This window comes from Xylaria bambusicola (genome assembly GCF_022495145.1).
Source record: "Xylaria bambusicola strain CBS 139988 unplaced genomic scaffold F5B22scaffold_12, whole genome shotgun sequence".
Classification (NCBI taxonomy): domain Eukaryota; kingdom Fungi; phylum Ascomycota; class Sordariomycetes; order Xylariales; family Xylariaceae; genus Xylaria; species Xylaria bambusicola.
The window spans coordinates 152,400-170,358 of record NW_025953565.1 but is presented as its reverse complement, the minus strand read 5'-3'; the positions used below and the strand labels follow the sequence as shown (position 1 = coordinate 170,358).

The following is a 17,959-nucleotide window of genomic DNA, read 5'->3' as shown; positions in this document are numbered from 1 at the left end:
CCCACGTGTTGAGAGAGCCGTTGACCGGCTGACCGCCGACATACTTACAACTCCATGACTTGGAGGGAGATACACAATCGGATGGTAAACATTCGCAATCTGGGTTATTACTCATCGATATCTATGATCGCCTGGCGATCATTTTGTTATAAGAGTAACATGTAGAATGTTAAGATAGACCATGAGAATGGCTCCCGGCACTCACCATAGTGAGGTCGTAATGACAATGTAAAAAAGAACACAGCATCGGCTAAGGTACTGAAGCAAGACATACATCTGGATCGAGGCTTGTTATGTACCTGAAAAGGTTCGTGGGTAAGCTGATGAAGCGTTGCTGGGCTGAAAGTTAAAGAAAGAAAGAAGAGCTTATGAATTTTTTGACCGGCTGGGAGAGAACATTAGGAAAACTTTGTTCATATTCTCCTAATATTGACAAGAAATTTTACATTTATACCAGTTTATGCTGGCCTTGTGCCAAAGGCTGATACAGATGGGTGGTAGAAACGGTACATAATTGACAAACTAGAAACCTAGACCAGTGGAAATTGTCATGAAATCTAGTTCATCATTGAAACAAATATACCGCCAACATAAATGTCTTTCATACAAATTGCATAGTATTTGTGGTCATGCGACTACCATGAACGTTACATCCTAAACGCATAATCGTGATATACTAATGTACAAGCGCAGCTTTTGGTATCATCAAGGGACAGTCTCTAATACAACGCCCCCTTTTGATACAGCGCCACCCTTCGACCGTCTATAATGTAGCCTGTGCCCCGCACTAACAAAAACAGCAGCAATCCAAGTCTTCTTTTCTTTTTAGACAAATTTACAGCTTCTTGACGATCTCGACCCACTTGGCAGTGGAGAAACTCTTGGGGCGCTCGATAGGGGCACCGACGGCACGGTCGATGATGAGCTGAGGAAGCACACCGATGGCACGGGACACACCGAAGAGGACGGTGTAGTAGTTGGCCTCGGTTAGACCATAGTACTGTAGAAGGACACCCGAGTGAGCATCAACGTTGGGGTAGGGGTTCTTGGTCTTGCCGTGCTCAGTCAAGACACCAGGGGCGATCTTGTATACTTGGCTGACGAGCTGGAACATGGGGTCGTTGGGCATCTTCTCCTGAGCAAAGGTGCGCTGAGCCATGTAACGGGGGTCGGTCTTGCGCAGGACGGCATGGCCGTAACCAGGAACGACACGACCAGAGTTGAGGGTAGACCAGAGATAGTCCTTGATCTTCTGGTCGCTGAGGTCATCGCCAATGGACTTCTTCATCTCCGTGAGCCAGTTCAACACCTCCTGGTTGGCGAGACCGTGTAGAGGGCCGGCCAGACCATTCAAACCAGCGGCGAGCGAGAGGAAGGGAGAGCTCAGGGCACTGCCAACAAGGTGAGTGGTGTGGGCACTGACGTTACCACCCTCGTGATCAGTGTGAATCGTGAGGTATAGACGCATGAGCTCGATGAAGTCCTTGTTCTCACCAAAGCCGAGCTGGTTGGCGAAGTTGAAACTGTAGTCCTTGTCCTTCTGGACGGGAGCAACCTTGCCACCCTTGAAGACGTTCTGGTAGATGCGAGCGGCAATCGTGGGGAGCTTGGCAATCAAATCCATAGAGTCCTCGAAGGTGTATCCCCAGTACTCTTTCTTGTTGATACCCTTGGCATAGGCCTTGGCAAAGGATGAGGTCTGCTCGAGGGCGGTAACGGCCAGAGAGAACTGTGCCATGGGGTGGAGGTCGGTCGGGCAGCGGTCGATGAGCTCCTCAACGAACTTGGGGATATCGGATCGGGCAGCCCACTCGGCTGACAGGTCACGAACCTGCTGTTCGGTGGGAACCTCACCAGTCAGGAGCAGCCAGAAAAGACCTTGGAAAATTAGCGCCCGTCGTAATTGAGAGTTTCTGATTACACATACCTTCGGGAAGAGGTTCCTTGCCGCCGGGAGCCTTAGGGAGAACCTCCTGGCACTCAGGAATGGTCTTGCCACGGAAACGGATACCCTCCTCAGCGTCGAGGACAGAGCCCTCCCAGACGAGGGCCTTGATGCCTCGGGCACCACCGTAAACCTGGTCTAGGGTGACCTTGTCGACAACCTTGGAGCCATGGTCTCTGCACGAACAATAAGCAACATGTCAATAATCACGCGGTGGAGGGGCAACTTACTTTCGCAACGTCTTGATCTCGTCAATCTTCTCGGGGAGCAGCTCGGCGAAGCGCTCCTTGAGGGTCTAAGCGGGCAACAAGGCGTCAGTCAACAGCAACAACCACAACAACAACACAGATCTTTAGTGGCAATATGGGGAGGGGTTGTCGAGGAAACGGCATACCTGAGTTTTAGCCGAGTAGCATCGCGCAGCGTTGAAGGCAGTGGTTCGCGAGGCAAAACCGGGGGCCTTGAGCGAGGTCCGTAGGGCGGAGGAGCTTAGACGCAGTGCAGAAGCCATGATACGATTCGGAGAGAAGACGATGCAAGGCTGCAGATTGGCAAGACAGACTACAGTAGGGGATTGGCGAATGGACGCTCAAAGCGGAATGGAGAGTATGGGAGAGGAAGAAAAAAAGCTATTGTAGAAATAGCTCAGGAACATTTAGGAGATGCGGTAGGAGTCGGGCTTGATGGGGAAGCACTCGGCCAATTGGAGATCTTGGTTCTGGGATACAGGCGCGGTTCGGACCTGAGGATGCCCTGACTGCCCTTACCTCAGTGCAGAGTCGGTACTAACAGCACTACCATACCTACCGTAGTAGGTAGGTAGCTTAGGCGAGTGCCCTACTTAGGTACATGTAGGTACTTTGCCCTACCAAGCCAGATTGCATCACTGGCCCGGGCTTATCCTTGGTAAAATCGGCGGTTGTTTTAAGGCCTGCCGAGCAACCCGTAAAGATGTCTCTCCGTCTCGATCACTCTCATGGCTTGGGTCGAAATATGGTAAATACCATTATAGAAGCCAACGTCAAGTCGAGATGAAATAGCGTCAAAGTATCCCATTCAATTGACCCGAGTAAACATACTACTATACCTGACTTGGTGTTGGGCACATTCATAGTGGACATGTATGTAGGTAGGTTCCGATCCTAGACCTGAAGAAAGTGCCCTTCGGAGAAATATTGAGGCAAGACACTTTATATGTATGTCTGATACTTAGCACTGGGTTTTCAGCCGAACATTCCTGAGACCATTGTAACAGCCGAGGAGCACAGAGCGTCTAAGTAAAGATACACTGCCGCTAGAATGGAAGTCAACCAGGTGCTCGAAGCTGCCTGGCTATTAGCTACCTAATACATACCTCCCCAAATCACCTTAACGCCATGGTTCAGTCATTATCAAGTTTTTCAAGGTTCGAACTGTCTTAGAATCTTCCAAGTCAGATACAATACCTTCCAAGATTAGGTAAGGTATGCCCATATCTACCTACCCATACAACCTAAGTAAGTAAGGTCTACCTCCAGTAGGTAGGTACATGATAGTACTTCCTGTAGGTATCGAATACCTACCCGGGTACTACTTAGGTAAGGTTTCGAGAGGCTAAGAAATGTCGCTTTTGATTGGCTAGTTTAGGTGCGCAGAAGCCTATCCAAGCGTCCCAGCCAGACTTTCCAGCTGTTGGATAGTTTAGGACAGTGGTTAGTATACGACAATGGTTAACCTAGGTACCTACCTAAGTATCTAGAGGAACTACCGTGGTTCCCGCTCCACATTACCTAAGAAAGCAGAATTCTCTGCAGCGCGTGCGCAGTACAGAAACCCACCGACTCTCCTCCCCTCATCTTCTTATTTCTTCAACCGCTGTTCGCTTTTCACCCCATCCCATCCTGCGGCCGCCCACGCCCATCCTTCCCATCATCAATCATCCCTTCACCACTCACCATCGCTGCTGCCATCAACAGCTGTCGCCTTGACGATACCACGTAGCAATAATACCACCGCGAACCACACCGCTATCGCCGACACCCTCGCTACTGCCTTACGACAGACACCCTTGCGACACCATCACCAACAGAGACAGGCACAGAGCCTTGCGTTCTTGCGCGCATCCTGCTGCTACTGCCTGTTGACTCACCTATTTGTCCTTTGCTTAATACCCACTCAGACACAGTCACTTCTAGACCCTCAACCCTATCCATCCTATATCCTCCCACGGCAAGTCTTTGCTTTGGCTTGACGAGCGGGCTTAGTAGTCAATCTTACATCACCAAACCCCCCCATCGCTGGTTCTTTGATTCGCTGTCGTTAGACATTCTAGCCTAGCGCGCATCATCTGTTCGTATCCGACTTTCATCTCTCGTGAGACTACTCGACGAGAACCTCTGGAGTCTGCGCAGCCTATCCTGCGACAACAAAGCCACTCACGGTAGATTTGATCCTCCAGGCTGTAACAACACTCTACCAAGTGTCCTCGTACATTTCCTCATATTTAGTAGTCAGGCGCGTGCTAGAAGATCTCTGCTCATCTAGGTGATAACCAACGCAGATCTAAGTCATCGTTGGCCCTCTGCAAGACCTAGCGATACTTCTATTCTTGTCTAGCTGCGTATTTTGCCTCTCGTCGCCAGTAGTCAAGAGATAGCTGAAGAGCCATCATGTCGTCAGCAGTAGCAGAATTAGAGGCGGGCTTGAATGCCATGCAGAACCTGAAGCCTCCCGGAGTATCTGGGTCTCGTATCAACGCACTAACCGCTCTCTGCGTGAACAACGTCCAGGTAAGCTATAGGTCATCGTATCCGGCGCTCGCTACCGCTTCAGTCTATACTAACCGCAATGTTTCTGCTGTAGTCCGAGTCTGTACTTATTCAGAAAATCTACACTCACTTTAAGAAGGCCCCGGCCACGCACAAATTGGGAGTACTCTATGTCGTAGATTCCGTAACTCGCAAATGGGTCGATCAGGCGAAACAACAAGGCCAACCCATCAATAGTTCTGCGCAAGATGGAACATACGCTGCCGGCGTTCATAGAGTAACGGAGCTGCTTCCAGTCCTGATGAATGACATAATTCAGAATGCCCCCGGAGAACAAAAGGTACGCTCTATCTAAGATCGCATATTCACATCCCGTATTGCAAACTTGTAATTTTGATGTCGCCCCGATGGCCAGCTAGCCTAGCGAGCTTTTGGCGCATTTGAACCAACAGCTACCGGCTTTGTTCTCATAGAGCCTCGGACTTCGTACTTTGATGAATCTGAACATGCACTTACCTAACCTTTACGAGTAGGAGAAAATTAAGAAGCTCGTTGATATCTGGGAAAAGGGTCAAACGTTCCCCATGACTATGATTGAATCATTCAAGCAGAAGCTCACTGCTCCCGCAGTCCCTCAGAGTAGGTCTTCTGATTCCTGTTGAAAACATTACTAGATTTTGGATGCCTCGTGTATTCATGCCAGTTCGTATATCTGATATCTGTTTCCTTTAGATGAGTCCACGACGCCTAAGGGTACTCCCCCTCCAGGCGCTGGCCTTCCAGGTTTGTCCGAGGTCAAACCATCTGTTACTCAAGCCCCAAATGACATCATGGAGGCTCTCGCGAATATTGTTCGACAAAACAACACTGCTCCGCCGGCGAGCGTCTCTGTTCCTGCGGCCGCTACTCCTTTCAGTTTACCACTGACACAGCAGAGCGCCGTAGCACAGCAGCCCGCGTTACAAACAACACAGAGTCAATCCACGACTCCCACTCCAGCCGCCTTTCCGGCAGTGGTGCACCCCTTAAATGTTCCTAATTTGCCATACCAGTATCCCCCGCAGACACAGCCTCAGGCTCCTGTTCAGGCCCAGCCCTTTGTACCTCCGGTGACTGCAAGTAATCAAGTTTCCGGGTTCCCTGGCGTTACTCCGGGTGCACCACCGGTGGCCACAGCTGGCGGCGTAGACCCTAATCTCCAACAGCAATTAATGCTGATCAAGGTTTTGTCGGACCAAGGGGTCCCTATGGATAAAATACCTTTGATTATAGCAGGAATACAAAATGGCAGTGGTGCGGGTGCTGCTGTAGCACCGTCTGCCCCACCCTCCATGACTCCGCAGCCTCAGCTTCAGCCAGGCCAACAACCTTATGGTAGTCACTGGGGTCAAGATGGCTTCCGGCCAGATGAGTCACGTGATCGTAGCTTCAACCAAGTGAGATCCCCTAGATACCACGATAGATCAAGATCGCGCTCACCGCCGCGTCATTGGGACCAACGTCGTGACTATGGTGGATTCGGTTCTGATTCGCCTGGCGGTGGCCGCATGGACGACCGTGACCGGCGTGGTAGAGGAGCGGATTACCGTCAACGTAGTCCACCGGGTCGTCGTGGCCGTAGCCCAAGCCCTCCCCAGGATTTCCCTCATCCTAATGGCCCTAAATGGGTTGATTTTGACCGAGACCTACCACAGGGTCATATTAAGGGTACGTTTTCCGTAGACATGGTTAAGTCCGATATTACCGCTAACAACATGATAGTATTGAGCAGAACCCTTTTTGTTGGAGGTGTGACGTAAGCAATTCCTCCCTCAAGAAACGTTTTGGGCTAAGTGGCTTACTCGCTTATTACAGGTGCTCCGAGGCCGAGCTCCGGTCGGTATTTGGCCGCCACGGCCACGTGCAAACTTGCATTGTTAATAAAGATAAGCGACATGCCTTCGTCAAGATGGTCACCCGGAGGGATGCTGTTCGCGCCAAGGATGCAATGGAGACTGGTAACTTCAGAGTAAGTCGAGGCCTCCGAGCATCGTTTGAGATGGATAGTTTCTAACTTGTTCATAGACCCGCTGGGGAGTGGGCTTCGGTCCGCGTGATTGCAGCGATTACCAAACCGGCATCAGCGTCATTCCCATCTCGAAATTAACCGAAGCTGATAGGAAATGGATGTTAACTGCTGAATATGGCGGTAGCGGCGGCCGACCAATCGAGACGGGTCTTGTTGTTGAAGAGCCTGATATTGAGATTGGTGCTGGTGTATCGTCAAAGGCTATCAGTCGACGTATGCAAACTGATAAAGGCGGTAGACATGGCCCAAAGTCCAGCCGAGGTGGCGATGAGGATGACATGGGCCGCTGGCGGGGCAAAAGAGACAATCACCAGGACAGCGGCACCTTCAATGACCAGTCCCAAGGTCAGTCAGAAGTGTCTCAGTTCCCATTTGGCATAGGAACAGGCCCCAATGGGATGCCGGTCTTCCCACCGGGTTTCTCTTTCCCTGCTCCGGACCAGTATAACGCCGCCGGTTAGTGTCGTCGGGCATAGCTACAACGCAGCTGATTTTTCTTACCATGGCACCGATCGCGGGGACATGGTTTTACTTTATGGTTATTTGCATTGTATTTGTTTGGCAGCACTAATCCTTTGTATGGTTGCATGGATTGGCGTTCCGGGGGATTCGCATTAGCCAGATCTTGGGTTGATCTTGAGGTACATGATTCACGGCCGCCATGTTCTTAACAAGACAAGGGGCACATTGCTAAATGGCAGTGAAAATCGACCAAGGAAACTTGGTGCCGGATAGCTAGAGGATGTCTATCACGCACCCTCTATTTTCTCTTCTTCAGTTCATATTCAGATCACACGATAGGCTATTCGCAATGACTAAGTGCTAGAGCCCGTTAATTAAAGTCTAAATTTGAGTTCGTTTTTCTGACATTTGAGTGGTGTGAAACCTATCTAGCCCAATTGGCATAAGCTACCCTGTAGGTCTCAATAGGTGTGTTTATTTATTAAGGATTGAATCATTATTGTAACACACGCAGCTGTAAGCCAACCAACTGCGCCACGGTCCAAGTCAAAAGGATACAGGATGCTAAGCTGTATGTATAGCTTAACACCTAGGCTTATATTGACAGGTCATGTACAGTTAGGTCATACGGTCAGTGACGCATTCGTCACAACTATCCCTTTGGCTTCCAATTCACCTCCGTGACCTGCCAAGACTTCAAAATGTCCAATCAGAACCGTAGAAACTTCTTGCACTTGTATTACCCTCAAATAGATGACTACTAGTACAAATTGCTACATCAGTCTTAATGCTGCTGTAAGGAAAGATCTAGGTATCGATGATGTAACGTACGCAGCTGTAAGCTAACCAACTGTGCCACGGTCTTTGGGTCAAAAGGATACAGGATAATAAGCCGTCAGCCCGGCTTACTACCTTAGCTTATATTGACAGGTCAGCACCGTACAGTCCGGTCGTACGTACGCTGTGACATCGTCACAGATGATGTTGATCTATTAATAATGGTAGGAAGAAATATAACATATGATTAAGACTCGGTCAGCAATGTCATAGAGGTAAATTGGAAGCTAAAGGGATAAGGTTCAATTAAGCTTAATTATTAATTAATTATATAAAGTTAAATTTTTTTTAAAAAATAAATATAATATTAAAAATGTTTAATTAACTTATATTAAGTTAATAATTATAGTTATATAATTAATATTTTAAATTGCTTTAATAATTAATAATAATTAAAACATTTAACTAAGTTAATTAAAGTAAGATATTTAATAATGCACATAGTTAATATATGCTGTCAATCATGAATGTATTATGTTTCTATGCTCTGCTCTGCTCTGCTTTACTAAATCCATAACTTAACGCACCTGGTTTAATACATAGGTAGGTTGTAATAATATTAGGATATCGAACCGCTATCCTCTTCAATATGCCGAAAGAAGAAATCGAATCCCTCCGAATGCAGTGTTACATATTAAAGACCAAACAATGAGTTGCTTATTCGCCTCATAATAGTCGCGGCGGTCATCATCACACAGCGGTATTATCATCATCTTCTTCGTCATCCTCGTCACTGTCTGCAATACTAGTCTCGTATTGGAGCTCGACAAGGCTATCGTCTAGCTCGGCTTTTTCCTTGATTAAAGCTAAATAAGTAGCATGATCGAGGAAATCTGGATAATTAGGCTTTGGGTTACTATCGTCGTCGTCATTGCTATCGGAGCCCCCCTGAGCTAATCGACCAGCTGACTGATTATCGTGCCAACCATTAACAAGGCCTTCGTCTATTTGCTCTAGCTGCCGTGGTAGCTTCGGGTTGATAGAATCTGGCTGTGCTTCTTGTTGCTTGCTTTGAAAATTAGCTAATAGGGGTTCGTTTGAATCCTCATTCACGTGTGCTTCGAGTCTGAATAGGCCAGTTGCTGCGTAGTTGACGCCTTTAATGGCACCAATTGTCGGATTCGAATGGAGCACTATCTGAGCATCTTGTAAATATCCCCTAGCAGTTTCCTGGCCCTCCATAAGCGTATGTGGAGGTGGTACTTCGGGATGAGGTATAAATGGTCGCGGGCGTCGAACGGCTCGCTCGTTACCACTGCTCGTCTTCACACTCAAGAAGCCAGCAGAAGGACCTGTGGGATTGGGTGGTGGATCTTCATCCTCAGTATCCTCTAATGCGAGTAGGTAAACTCGCCCGCTCCCATCCCCAATGATTAACCTGGTAAAATCCGGAGAAAACGCCCCATAGGTGATAGGAGCCGAAGCCTCCATAAGGTCCTTAACTAGGACACCCTGGCCGTGTCGAATATTCCAGACTTTGACTACGCCGTCAGACGACCCCGTATATAGACGATCGGGAGTAGTTGCCCATGCCGCGAACTTGACGCCAACATCTTCCTCATCCCTTTCTCCTAAAAGCTCCTCGATAGGAGCTGGGGGCTACTTTTAGCGGCCATTCACTTGGTTGTTAAGATGTTAGAACTTACCTCCGTGCTCTAGGACACACATAGACAAGTCGCTCGCTGCTGAGTCCCACACATAGACCTTGCCGTCTGTGCAGCTAGCTGCTATATACGAATAAAGAAGGCTGTTGGGCCTGCTCTCCTGTTAGCCACCACTGCTTATAGGGAAAGGGGACAATATTACATTATAGACAATTCATTGACGTCGATAGCCGGACAGTCTAGAGTTTTGATAGCACCATACTGGCCCGTCTCTACGTTAAACTCGAAAATTCGGATTTGTGTCCGAATTGTCTGATCCGTCTTCTCCAAGACCTGAGACGCTGAAGTAGCAGCTGCGAAACTAGCACGCGAGGGGTGCCACACGACTTCGAATACATTTTGAGTCTTAGCGCTGCTTACTTTGACTTGGGTCCTAGACTTAGTGTCCCAGAGGCAAAGCTCGCCAGAGTTGCGCTTATCCTCTGGTATCTCATGGTCTTCCCCAGTTGGGCTCCTTGGCGAGTAGCCGATAAGTAACAGATGTTTAACTTCCAATGCCAATCCCCATCGGATGGCGGCTGGGTAGTAAGCCCACTTCTCAGAAGGGACGTAATCTTCGTCATGCACTCTTGTGCATGAGTAGGAATCATATCGACTACTGGAGAAGTCCGGTTCATCGACATTCGGATTTTCAATATGATAAACTCTTACAGCCTCTGTCGGAACATCAGCAGCTGTCGCGACAGTGTGCATTTCATTTTTTGACGCGACGACAAAGTTCACGCGACCATCGTGATTCCAGGTTCCCACTGCTGTCACCGAATCATTTTCAGGTTTCCAAACTTTTACTGTCTTGTCGAAACTGGATGTAAAGGCTAGGCCACACGATGGGTCGTAATCAGACGAAACCACAGATGTAAAAAGCCACGGATCCTGGCTTGCAACCATTGATTCTAGTGCATTGTCACCGCTAGACACAACTGGACGGATAATCCTGTGATCTGGATATGCGCGTAGGGTGTTGTTCACAGCAGATCCTAGTAAAAGATTCCCAGGCTTGTTGTATTGCTGATTGTGTGCATCAGAGTGAGTGGTTGCACCGCAAATAAAATCTGTATCGGATATCCAGCTGACCGTCATAATGTCACCTGCACAATTTGTCCACTCAACCTGTGGTTCAAGATAGTCTTCTCGATTTGACTTGACAGTGGTTATGAAATTTTGGTACGTTCGGGCGGCTCCTAATCGGTTGCCAGTAACCTCCCTCAGCAGCATCAAGGCCGGAATCTTGTTGGCCCGGTTCGCCTGACTCTGAGCTATCGAGTTACGTTCGTTGTTTTGCTCTATGAACAGAGATGATGATATTGTGTTAAGTCTTTTCGAATGCAAGTCATTGAGGAAGTTTTCGACATCACGAGAGGAGCGTGTTTTGAGTACAAGCGGAGGCGAGTCATAACCGGCATATCTGTTGGTATGGATTCTAGCCAGCTCGGTCTTCATGCTAGGTACCTTCTTCACAAGGTTCCTCAAATCGCGAAGTGTCGATCTCTGACGGTTCAGTGGGTTTGGCTTGCCATAGATTTTTCGTGCCAGTTGCTGAAGATGATAGATTTCAGCATCACAAAAGTCAACGTGAAACACCTGCTGAGGCAACTGCCTGCCGGCAGGGAGAGTTGCCTTGGAAACGCCTGCTATAGTTTGCTGCCGTTCCAGTGCCGATAAATATGGGCGCAAGGACAGCCCAAATGAGCGAGGACGTTTTGTTTCCGTTGATATCGAATTATATGTTTTCCCAGACTGCCACTGGCTCGCTTTCGCTCGGGTACGCAGCTGCTGCGGAGACAATACAGGTTTTTTAGGCGGGCGATGTTTGAGAGGCGTATGTTCAGCGGCCCGTGACATGAATTCATCACGGGCATGTGATAGATCCCGCTCATCCACCCCCTCATGACTGAAACCAGGAGCGTCGCTGTCATATCCATGGTCATCGCCATCGTCAAGATCGTTGTTTTCCGTGCTGTTGTAGTTTTGGACATCGACGTCGACATCATCACTTTCACTTTGAATACGATCATCATCGTTGTAGCCGACTCCCTTCTCTATGGAGGGCAGAATTTTAGGTACCGATATGGAAGCAAGACGATCATGAATGGCATCGGTACCAGCGTCAGAAGATCTGACAATAGGTGTGGAGGATAGTTTCGGGGCAAGGCGATGGTATTTCTAGATATCAACCATTAGTACCTGCTCAATGAGACACTCCTTTGCCTAGAATACGTACTCGAGAAAGCTCGATGACAAGTCTGTGAATGCCGGCAGCAATAGTCGACTCTGTCTTTCTATCCAATCGACCATTTCCCTCCAGAAAATACCGCTTAAAATCCCGGTTAACAACTGTCCGAATTACCTCGGCCCCGAGCCCATCAAGGTCATAGTTAGCAGGCGACAGCTGCGCAGCCGCTGCAGCACGATCGATGTATGGAAAGACCTGCTCATCCAAACACTTCTCTAGTGCAGCTGTAACCTCCTGCCGTTGAAAACCATTAGATGTCGGAGACAGGTCTCCCGTCCGTTGGCGCTTTGAAGGACGGTCACCATCTTCGTCCTGGCGAGGTGTTCTCGGTTGATCGGTTGCATGAATCTTAGGTGTTGGGTGGCTGAAATCAGGACCGATGTAGGGTAGACCACGAACGGGAACATCGTACCGGGTTGGATTCTTGTTCACGGCGGTATCCGTATCGGTATCGTCTTGGGTTAAGTCAATGACATTTGATAGTAAGGGAGACGCGGTCGACATATGGCCATTAGAAGCCATATTCGGCGCCTCGTCGCATCGCGTGATGTTATTGAAGTTCTACAGACATTTGTAATTAACAGAAGTGGTAAGCTAAATGTTTTAAAGTGGGGAGCATTTTCTACAGCATCAAACCTAATTTAATTTAAATTTAAAACTTAAGAAATTTTTTATTTAATTTAAAATTAATTAATAATTTATTATTTTAATAATTATTTTTTATATTAAAAAAACATTCTTTTTATATTTATTATTTTTCATTACTTTATAACATATTTCAAAATTGATCTTAAAAATATATATATTATATATGACCTTAAATGATCCATAACACCGTTAGCTATGCAACGTCTTCTATCTTAGATTCCATACAGTTCTTCGTGTTGATTGATTAGTTACACTCACCTTGAATGGCTCCAAGTACGCTATTCTTCATGGGTAGCTTAGGACACAGCAAATATAATCGTTTAATATATTGTATATGCTGGGGAAATCCCACATGAGGAAGAAACAAGAAAAAAAGGAGAAAGCAGAATTCATCATATACCTCTAACATCCACAGGATGGGCTTGTGTGTTGGGAAGGCAGGTGTGTGGTGTGTAGAGAGTTGAAATGATAGCGACCATTCCTGCCAAAGCAAACGCATTAGCGCGTGGCAAGCGCGTGGCAAGCAAAGCACTTACCTACACCGCTAAAGATTCAACCATATTTACCATATCTACCAAGGCAGGCCGTCACAGGTCACCCCTTCTTTTGCCCAGGTGATACAAACCATACTACTTAGTTCGAGTACTATTTAATAACAGGTGAATGATTAATATATAAAAAAGCTAATTCTAATATTTTTAAGGTATAATAAAATAATATAAAGAAGTAAAGTTAATATTAATAAAGCTACATATATTTAACCACTGCATTAATGGCTTAGCCATTTAAGATCTATATGGCTTAGTATAATCTTTTCTTGCTCATGGAGGTATGTAAAGGGTAGGTAGAGTCAAGGTATAGCCATCATGAGCGTACTTAAATATTAAAGTTGTCCTGCTGCTCTAGCACTATGGCTACCTAGCATAGGTGGCTTGGGTGGTAAGACAACAAGCAGTATTGGATACCTACGTCACTGGCGGGCGTCCACGCTCGGAATGGCCACGACTTTTCTTTTTTTTCTTCTTCTCTTTTTCACTGGCCTGATTTGACGCTCGATTGTCCTAACAATTCAAAGCAGAACAGTCGATTGAGACAACTGAAGCCGATGTTTCTCCGTGCCTTCGTCAACGACAAAGGCGCAAAAGCTGCTACATACAAAGTAAGTATGTTGATACTACTTCTGAGTGGATAGGAGCCGCCTGCAGCTAATGAGGTACCTACAGTAGTATTTATTTACCAAGGGGATGTCCGCCAATGCGGGGGTTCTCAGTGCGGGGACGGTGGTATCATCAAATGGGGCCTCTCTAGCTTCAATATCCAACCAGACAACGACGTCAACGAAGCAACTCCAGTTCGCCCCCTGGCAAAGATACCAAGGCTCACGAACTGCTTTCCCATCTTGGTCATTTCTACTATTCCCACGATCCCCTTCTCATACATGATCATCGATCGGCACATGTGCTGACATGCGAAATCTAGAGAAGGCACTAAGGTTACCTCGGCTTGTTAGTCAAGATCTATCTATCTGGTAAGAAAGTATATTTCATCGGGTCTTGTTGTCATGATAATAGTATGCACCCAATTCTCTCCCACTTGGACGGATGGTCTTGGTTTCTTTTATATTTCAAGTCATTTGAATGCCCGTGTATATACACTTCTTCGTCAAAAATAAAGTTGAATTATATCATCACTGAGACCTGGTGTGACTACGTGCCACTATTTCACACAGTCCTTGAACTCTGGACGTCTATATGATCATCGGCATGCTTAGAGTACACGTTCGCAAGTTCTTGTGAGAAGTGCTGCAGAAGCAGAAAGATGACCAGCACATACGGCCGTGAAAACTTCGTGGAGGGGACGTGGCAGGATTTTTGGGGTGTGAGATTCAAGTGGTCGTCCAAACATCTCACACCAAAACAGCTTAAACCGTTAACCTATTCGTACGACAAAATTGCCACAGATGCCGTAGACCGTTTACACGAGATAGCAAGTCTCCCAGATACCAAAACCCCACCCCCGGATGAGGAGACCGAGGAGACGGCTAAGACAAACGGGGGGAAGAAACCACGATGGGATATGTACGGCCTGATGAAAGAATACGCTTCCAATGATGAGACGATTGGGAGGTTATGGAACGAAGTCCATACGATTCCAGAATGGGTCGATTGGGATCAGATAGAAAGAGGCCAGAAGATATTCTGGCGGTACGGTGGTCCAGCTATTAGCACAGTAAGTTGGAATTTCAGCGTCGAGATGTGGAAGATTGCTCGTGATTACTAAAACATACACAGTTAACATTTCTATCGCTATTAGGTGGCATGGGTAGCGCCAGGACAGTCGAAACGCTCGACCGTACAGGAGGCTTCGACGCAAAGGTTGTGCGCCGCCGTCTTCTCGAGACAACGCAACACACTCTCAATGTCCATCGAGATCTGAAATCCATACAACCGGGCGGTGATGGCTTCGTGAATTCAGTGCGGTCAGTAAAGCATGTCCACTACAGCACTCCTTCTCCTAGGGATAAAATTGCTTCCTTGGGAGTCTCCTGCGATCCTCGACATCGTTTATCATGAAATTCCACAACTGACTTAACAATTAGGGTTCGCCTGCTTCACTCCACCATTCGCCGACGAATTCTACAAATGGCATCACAGCGCCCTGGGTACTACAACATATCCAAGTATGGCATACCCATCAACGACCTAGACAGTATCGGCACGATCAACACGTTCTCGACAACCATGATCTGGATGGGTCTCCCGCGCCAAGGGATATACATGCGTCGACAGGAGATCCTCGACTATCTCGCTCTCTGGCGGTACATAGCGCACCTCATGGGGACGCCGCACGCCTGGATGGCGACTCCCGAGTCCGCGCGGAGCATGATGGAGTCGCTCGTCATCTCCGAGATCCGGCCCTCGAAGGCCTCGGCCAACCTCGCGAACAACATCATAACGGGGCTCGAGCGCCGCCCACCAACATATGCCTCGCGCGAGTTCATGTGCGCGCAGACGTACTGGCTCAACGGCAGGGACTTGGCAGCGAGTCTCGAGATCGAACGGCCCAGCGTGTACTACTCGGCCCTCGTCTTCGGACAATGCCTTTTCTTCGCGACCCTGAGCTACATCAACCGGAGCTTCAGCTGGCTCGACGAGCGCAATATCAATGTACGTACGATCCTCTCCCCTCGCACTTTCTGCATTATACTTCTTTCTCACTTTGCCGAATGCCTCATCCCTTTGCATATGTGCTTCTCCAAGGCATGGCGCTTACGCAGGTTATGCATGGAATTCTAGCTCGTTCGAAGAGTCTTCTACACTGTGCTCCTAGAAGATAAATCGAAGGGAGGGCTAGGGTACGTGAGCAGATTTTCCTTCAAGTATATCCCGGCGTTTGACAGGATGTCCACTGAGCGGGGTGTCGCCACCGCCGGGTCCGTCAGTAGGCCGGGGATCGAACGCACGGCTCTGCTCTCCCTGATTTCTTTTTCGGGGCTCGCTTGTGTCTGCGCTTGGTATGCTTTCAAGATGCTTATTTGGATATTCGGAGATTTGTTCTAATGAGACTATTTGCTTCTGTTGCAAAAGGCACTACTCATGCGGACTACATAAAGAAATCTAGCTTGGCACACCCTCTACTAGGTAGAATTCTCTAACCTACAACATCAATACTCCTCCTTTTGGCCCGACAACTCTATCTCTAATAATAGTTGAATATGCCGTGTAGTTCTAAAGTATGAATCAACATGTAAAAGAAAACTGTACATGACAGGAATCGATCTGAGTAAGTGCCTACAACATAATTACTCATGTCTAATTAGCATGCGCGCTTGGAACATGTTCACAAAATGATCAAATGGACTTGGACAATTTTTGTTCTTTCGGCCTATTAATATTCTTCTGATGGTCATTCTCAACTAGACATGCGTGAGGGTATGTCTTTACGACACGCGCATTATTCTATACTCTTAGCAGCTTTGGGTGATATCTGGATGCTTTGTCCGTTCACCCGTCTCTGCGCCCCGTCAAACCCGTCTAATGCGAGATTTATCAAGTGTGATGTTGTGATCAAATGCAGTTTACTCCGTCCAAAAGTCAACGGCTCATGCAAAGCCATCTTTTCCCTATAACGCCGTAACTGCCAGACAACAAAGGCGTAATGAAGAATGCTAAGTGATACAAGTACAAATTTTAGATGTTCGAGTGTAGGTATCGAGGAGACTGGTTACTCCATTAACTCGACTGGGGGTCGTGAAGTGTGTGCCATGATAGGCTTATCGCTAATCGGGCTGATGACTGGCTCGTCAGTCATGTCGTCCACAGATATGGCAGGCAGATGTGGGCTACCCCCATGCTCCGAAGGCTGGTAGATCAAGGTGCTGCTTCTGCTGCGTGTTCTGATACCGGCAGACGCAAGATCTGTGGGCGAAACAGGCGAAATATCAGCCGAAGCAGGGCTTTGATTATGGTGTAACTTCGCGAGGGCCGAGGCTAAATCTTCAGCATGGACCATCTTGTTAGGCGCATCCTCTAATCGCATTTCCCAGCCATGAGGAGGTGACGGAGGTGGGCTGATGAAGAATAGCTTGCCCGCATCTGGCAGGGGCAGGTGGTTGTTTTTGGCCAAATCCAACGGTGTGTGTTGGCCAAAATACACACGACACTTCTCACCCATTATGGCTTCTCCATCCCATATCGAGCGCACCTTGATAGCGGCCTGCTCGTCGAGAAACGATACCACGATGCGACGGAAGGATTTCAATGGTGACCACGTGTATACAGGTGCGATTTGCTCGATAAGCCCTCGAATTGTTTGCAGGTTGTCTGGGCGAAATACGTCCAAGTCATTCAAATTGGTGATTAATAGGGTGTTGGTTGGCGGCGTGGGTTGTGTGAGGGGTGGTATGCTGGACAGATCTAAGCTGAGAGAAGACCTCGAGGAGCCGCGACGCTCGAAGAGAGGGCGCTCTGGTGACGAAGGCGAGGTGGGAAAAGAACCGGTAGGCGATAAAGAACCCGCCATATTTGATGTCGATATCTGTATTGTTGTGTGTATTAGATCCGTGGTTAGAGAAAGAGAAGAGAGTGGTGTAGCTTAAGGAAGCTGTAAGATTCTGTTGTGATTCTCGGTTGACTTGTTGAAGATATAGAGAGAGGTGTGTGTGAGGAGATGGGAGACGAGCGTTCCAATATGTACTTGCTCGGATCGGTATCTGCGCGAAGTGGCTGTATGGGTTAGAGTTTAGGTGCAGCCGCTAGCGCTAAGTACTGCGCCTACAGGGGGCTGGCAGGGGTTCTGGCAGGATGGACAGGGTTATGGGGCGCTAAAGACTCTTGTCTGCCACTCCAAAGTGGG

General features: G+C 47.9%; 5 protein-coding genes across 5 annotated transcripts; 2 read left to right on the top strand and 3 right to left on the bottom strand.

Annotated features, from left to right (window-relative positions):
* Nucleotides 1-410: 410 nt before the first annotated feature.
* F5B22DRAFT_61203 (citrate synthase-like protein) lies at nucleotides 411-2,805 on the bottom strand. Its single transcript, XM_047975318.1, has 4 exons — nucleotides 2,340-2,805; nucleotides 2,176-2,240; nucleotides 1,928-2,121; nucleotides 411-1,878 (listed from the first exon to the last, which is right to left on the bottom strand). The coding sequence occupies exons 1-4, from the start codon at nucleotides 2,454-2,456 to the stop codon at nucleotides 836-838; spliced, it is 1,419 nt and encodes a 472-aa protein (XP_047832524.1). The 5' UTR covers nucleotides 2,457-2,805; the 3' UTR covers nucleotides 411-835.
* Nucleotides 2,806-4,593: 1,788 nt separating this feature from the next.
* Nucleotides 4,594-7,221, top strand: F5B22DRAFT_644724 (uncharacterized protein; the record flags this gene model as incomplete). The annotated part of the gene is made up of 7 exons (XM_047978475.1): nucleotides 4,594-4,713; nucleotides 4,787-5,032; nucleotides 5,226-5,331; nucleotides 5,425-6,399; nucleotides 6,454-6,487; nucleotides 6,547-6,700; nucleotides 6,757-7,221. The coding sequence occupies 7 exons, from the start codon at nucleotides 4,594-4,596 to the stop codon at nucleotides 7,219-7,221; spliced, it is 2,100 nt and encodes a 699-aa protein (XP_047832523.1).
* Nucleotides 7,222-8,509: 1,288 nt separating this feature from the next.
* Nucleotides 8,510-12,521, bottom strand: F5B22DRAFT_599091 (WD40 repeat-like protein). The gene is made up of 4 exons (XM_047974427.1): nucleotides 11,945-12,521; nucleotides 9,866-11,886; nucleotides 9,706-9,815; nucleotides 8,510-9,651 (listed from the first exon to the last, which is right to left on the bottom strand). Exons 1-4 carry the CDS (start codon nucleotides 12,476-12,478, stop codon nucleotides 8,750-8,752), a joined length of 3,567 nt encoding a protein of 1,188 aa, XP_047832522.1. The 5' UTR covers nucleotides 12,479-12,521; the 3' UTR covers nucleotides 8,510-8,749.
* Nucleotides 12,522-14,346: 1,825 nt separating this feature from the next.
* On the top strand, nucleotides 14,347-16,271 carry F5B22DRAFT_599079 (uncharacterized protein). The gene is made up of 4 exons (XM_047974426.1): nucleotides 14,347-14,833; nucleotides 14,896-15,083; nucleotides 15,204-15,771; nucleotides 15,901-16,271. Exons 1-4 carry the CDS (start codon nucleotides 14,423-14,425, stop codon nucleotides 16,162-16,164), a joined length of 1,431 nt encoding a protein of 476 aa, XP_047832521.1. The 5' UTR covers nucleotides 14,347-14,422; the 3' UTR covers nucleotides 16,165-16,271.
* Nucleotides 16,272-16,642: 371 nt separating this feature from the next.
* On the bottom strand, nucleotides 16,643-17,867 carry F5B22DRAFT_61109 (Calcipressin-domain-containing protein). The gene has a single exon (XM_047975256.1). It carries the CDS (start codon nucleotides 17,624-17,626, stop codon nucleotides 16,829-16,831), a length of 798 nt encoding a protein of 265 aa, XP_047832520.1. The 5' UTR covers nucleotides 17,627-17,867; the 3' UTR covers nucleotides 16,643-16,828.
* Between the last annotated feature and the right edge of the window lie 92 nt (nucleotides 17,868-17,959).

What these genes read in the sequence shown, in the direction of transcription:
- F5B22DRAFT_61203 (XM_047975318.1), bottom strand. Translation starts at nt 2,456, where the DNA reads ATGGCTTCTGCACTGCGTCTAAGCTCCTCCGCCCTACGGACCTCGCTC. An exon ending in GAGATCAAGACGTTGCGAAA is followed by an intron (nt 2,122 to 2,175) that starts GTAAGTTGCCCC and finishes TTGTTCGTGCAG; the next exon opens with AGACCATGGCTCCAAGGTTG. An exon ending in CAAGGAACCTCTTCCCGAAG is followed by an intron (nt 1,879 to 1,927) that starts GTATGTGTAATC and finishes TAATTTTCCAAG; the next exon opens with GTCTTTTCTGGCTGCTCCTG.
- F5B22DRAFT_599091 (XM_047974427.1), bottom strand. Translation starts at nt 12,478, where the DNA reads ATGGCTTCTAATGGCCATATGTCGACCGCGTCTCCCTTACTATCAAAT. An exon ending in TTGTCATCGAGCTTTCTCGA is followed by an intron (nt 11,887 to 11,944) that starts GTACGTATTCTA and finishes GTTGATATCTAG; the next exon opens with AAATACCATCGCCTTGCCCC. An exon ending in GTCAATGAATTGTCTATAAT is followed by an intron (nt 9,816 to 9,865) that starts GTAATATTGTCC and finishes ACAGGAGAGCAG; the next exon opens with GCCCAACAGCCTTCTTTATT.
- F5B22DRAFT_599079 (XM_047974426.1), top strand. Translation starts at nt 14,423, where the DNA reads ATGACCAGCACATACGGCCGTGAAAACTTCGTGGAGGGGACGTGGCAG. An exon ending in GGCTTCGTGAATTCAGTGCG is followed by an intron (nt 15,084 to 15,203) that starts GTCAGTAAAGCA and finishes CTTAACAATTAG; the next exon opens with GGTTCGCCTGCTTCACTCCA. An exon ending in TCGACGAGCGCAATATCAAT is followed by an intron (nt 15,772 to 15,900) that starts GTACGTACGATC and finishes ATGGAATTCTAG; the next exon opens with CTCGTTCGAAGAGTCTTCTA.
- F5B22DRAFT_61109 (XM_047975256.1), bottom strand. Translation starts at nt 17,626, where the DNA reads ATGGCGGGTTCTTTATCGCCTACCGGTTCTTTTCCCACCTCGCCTTCG.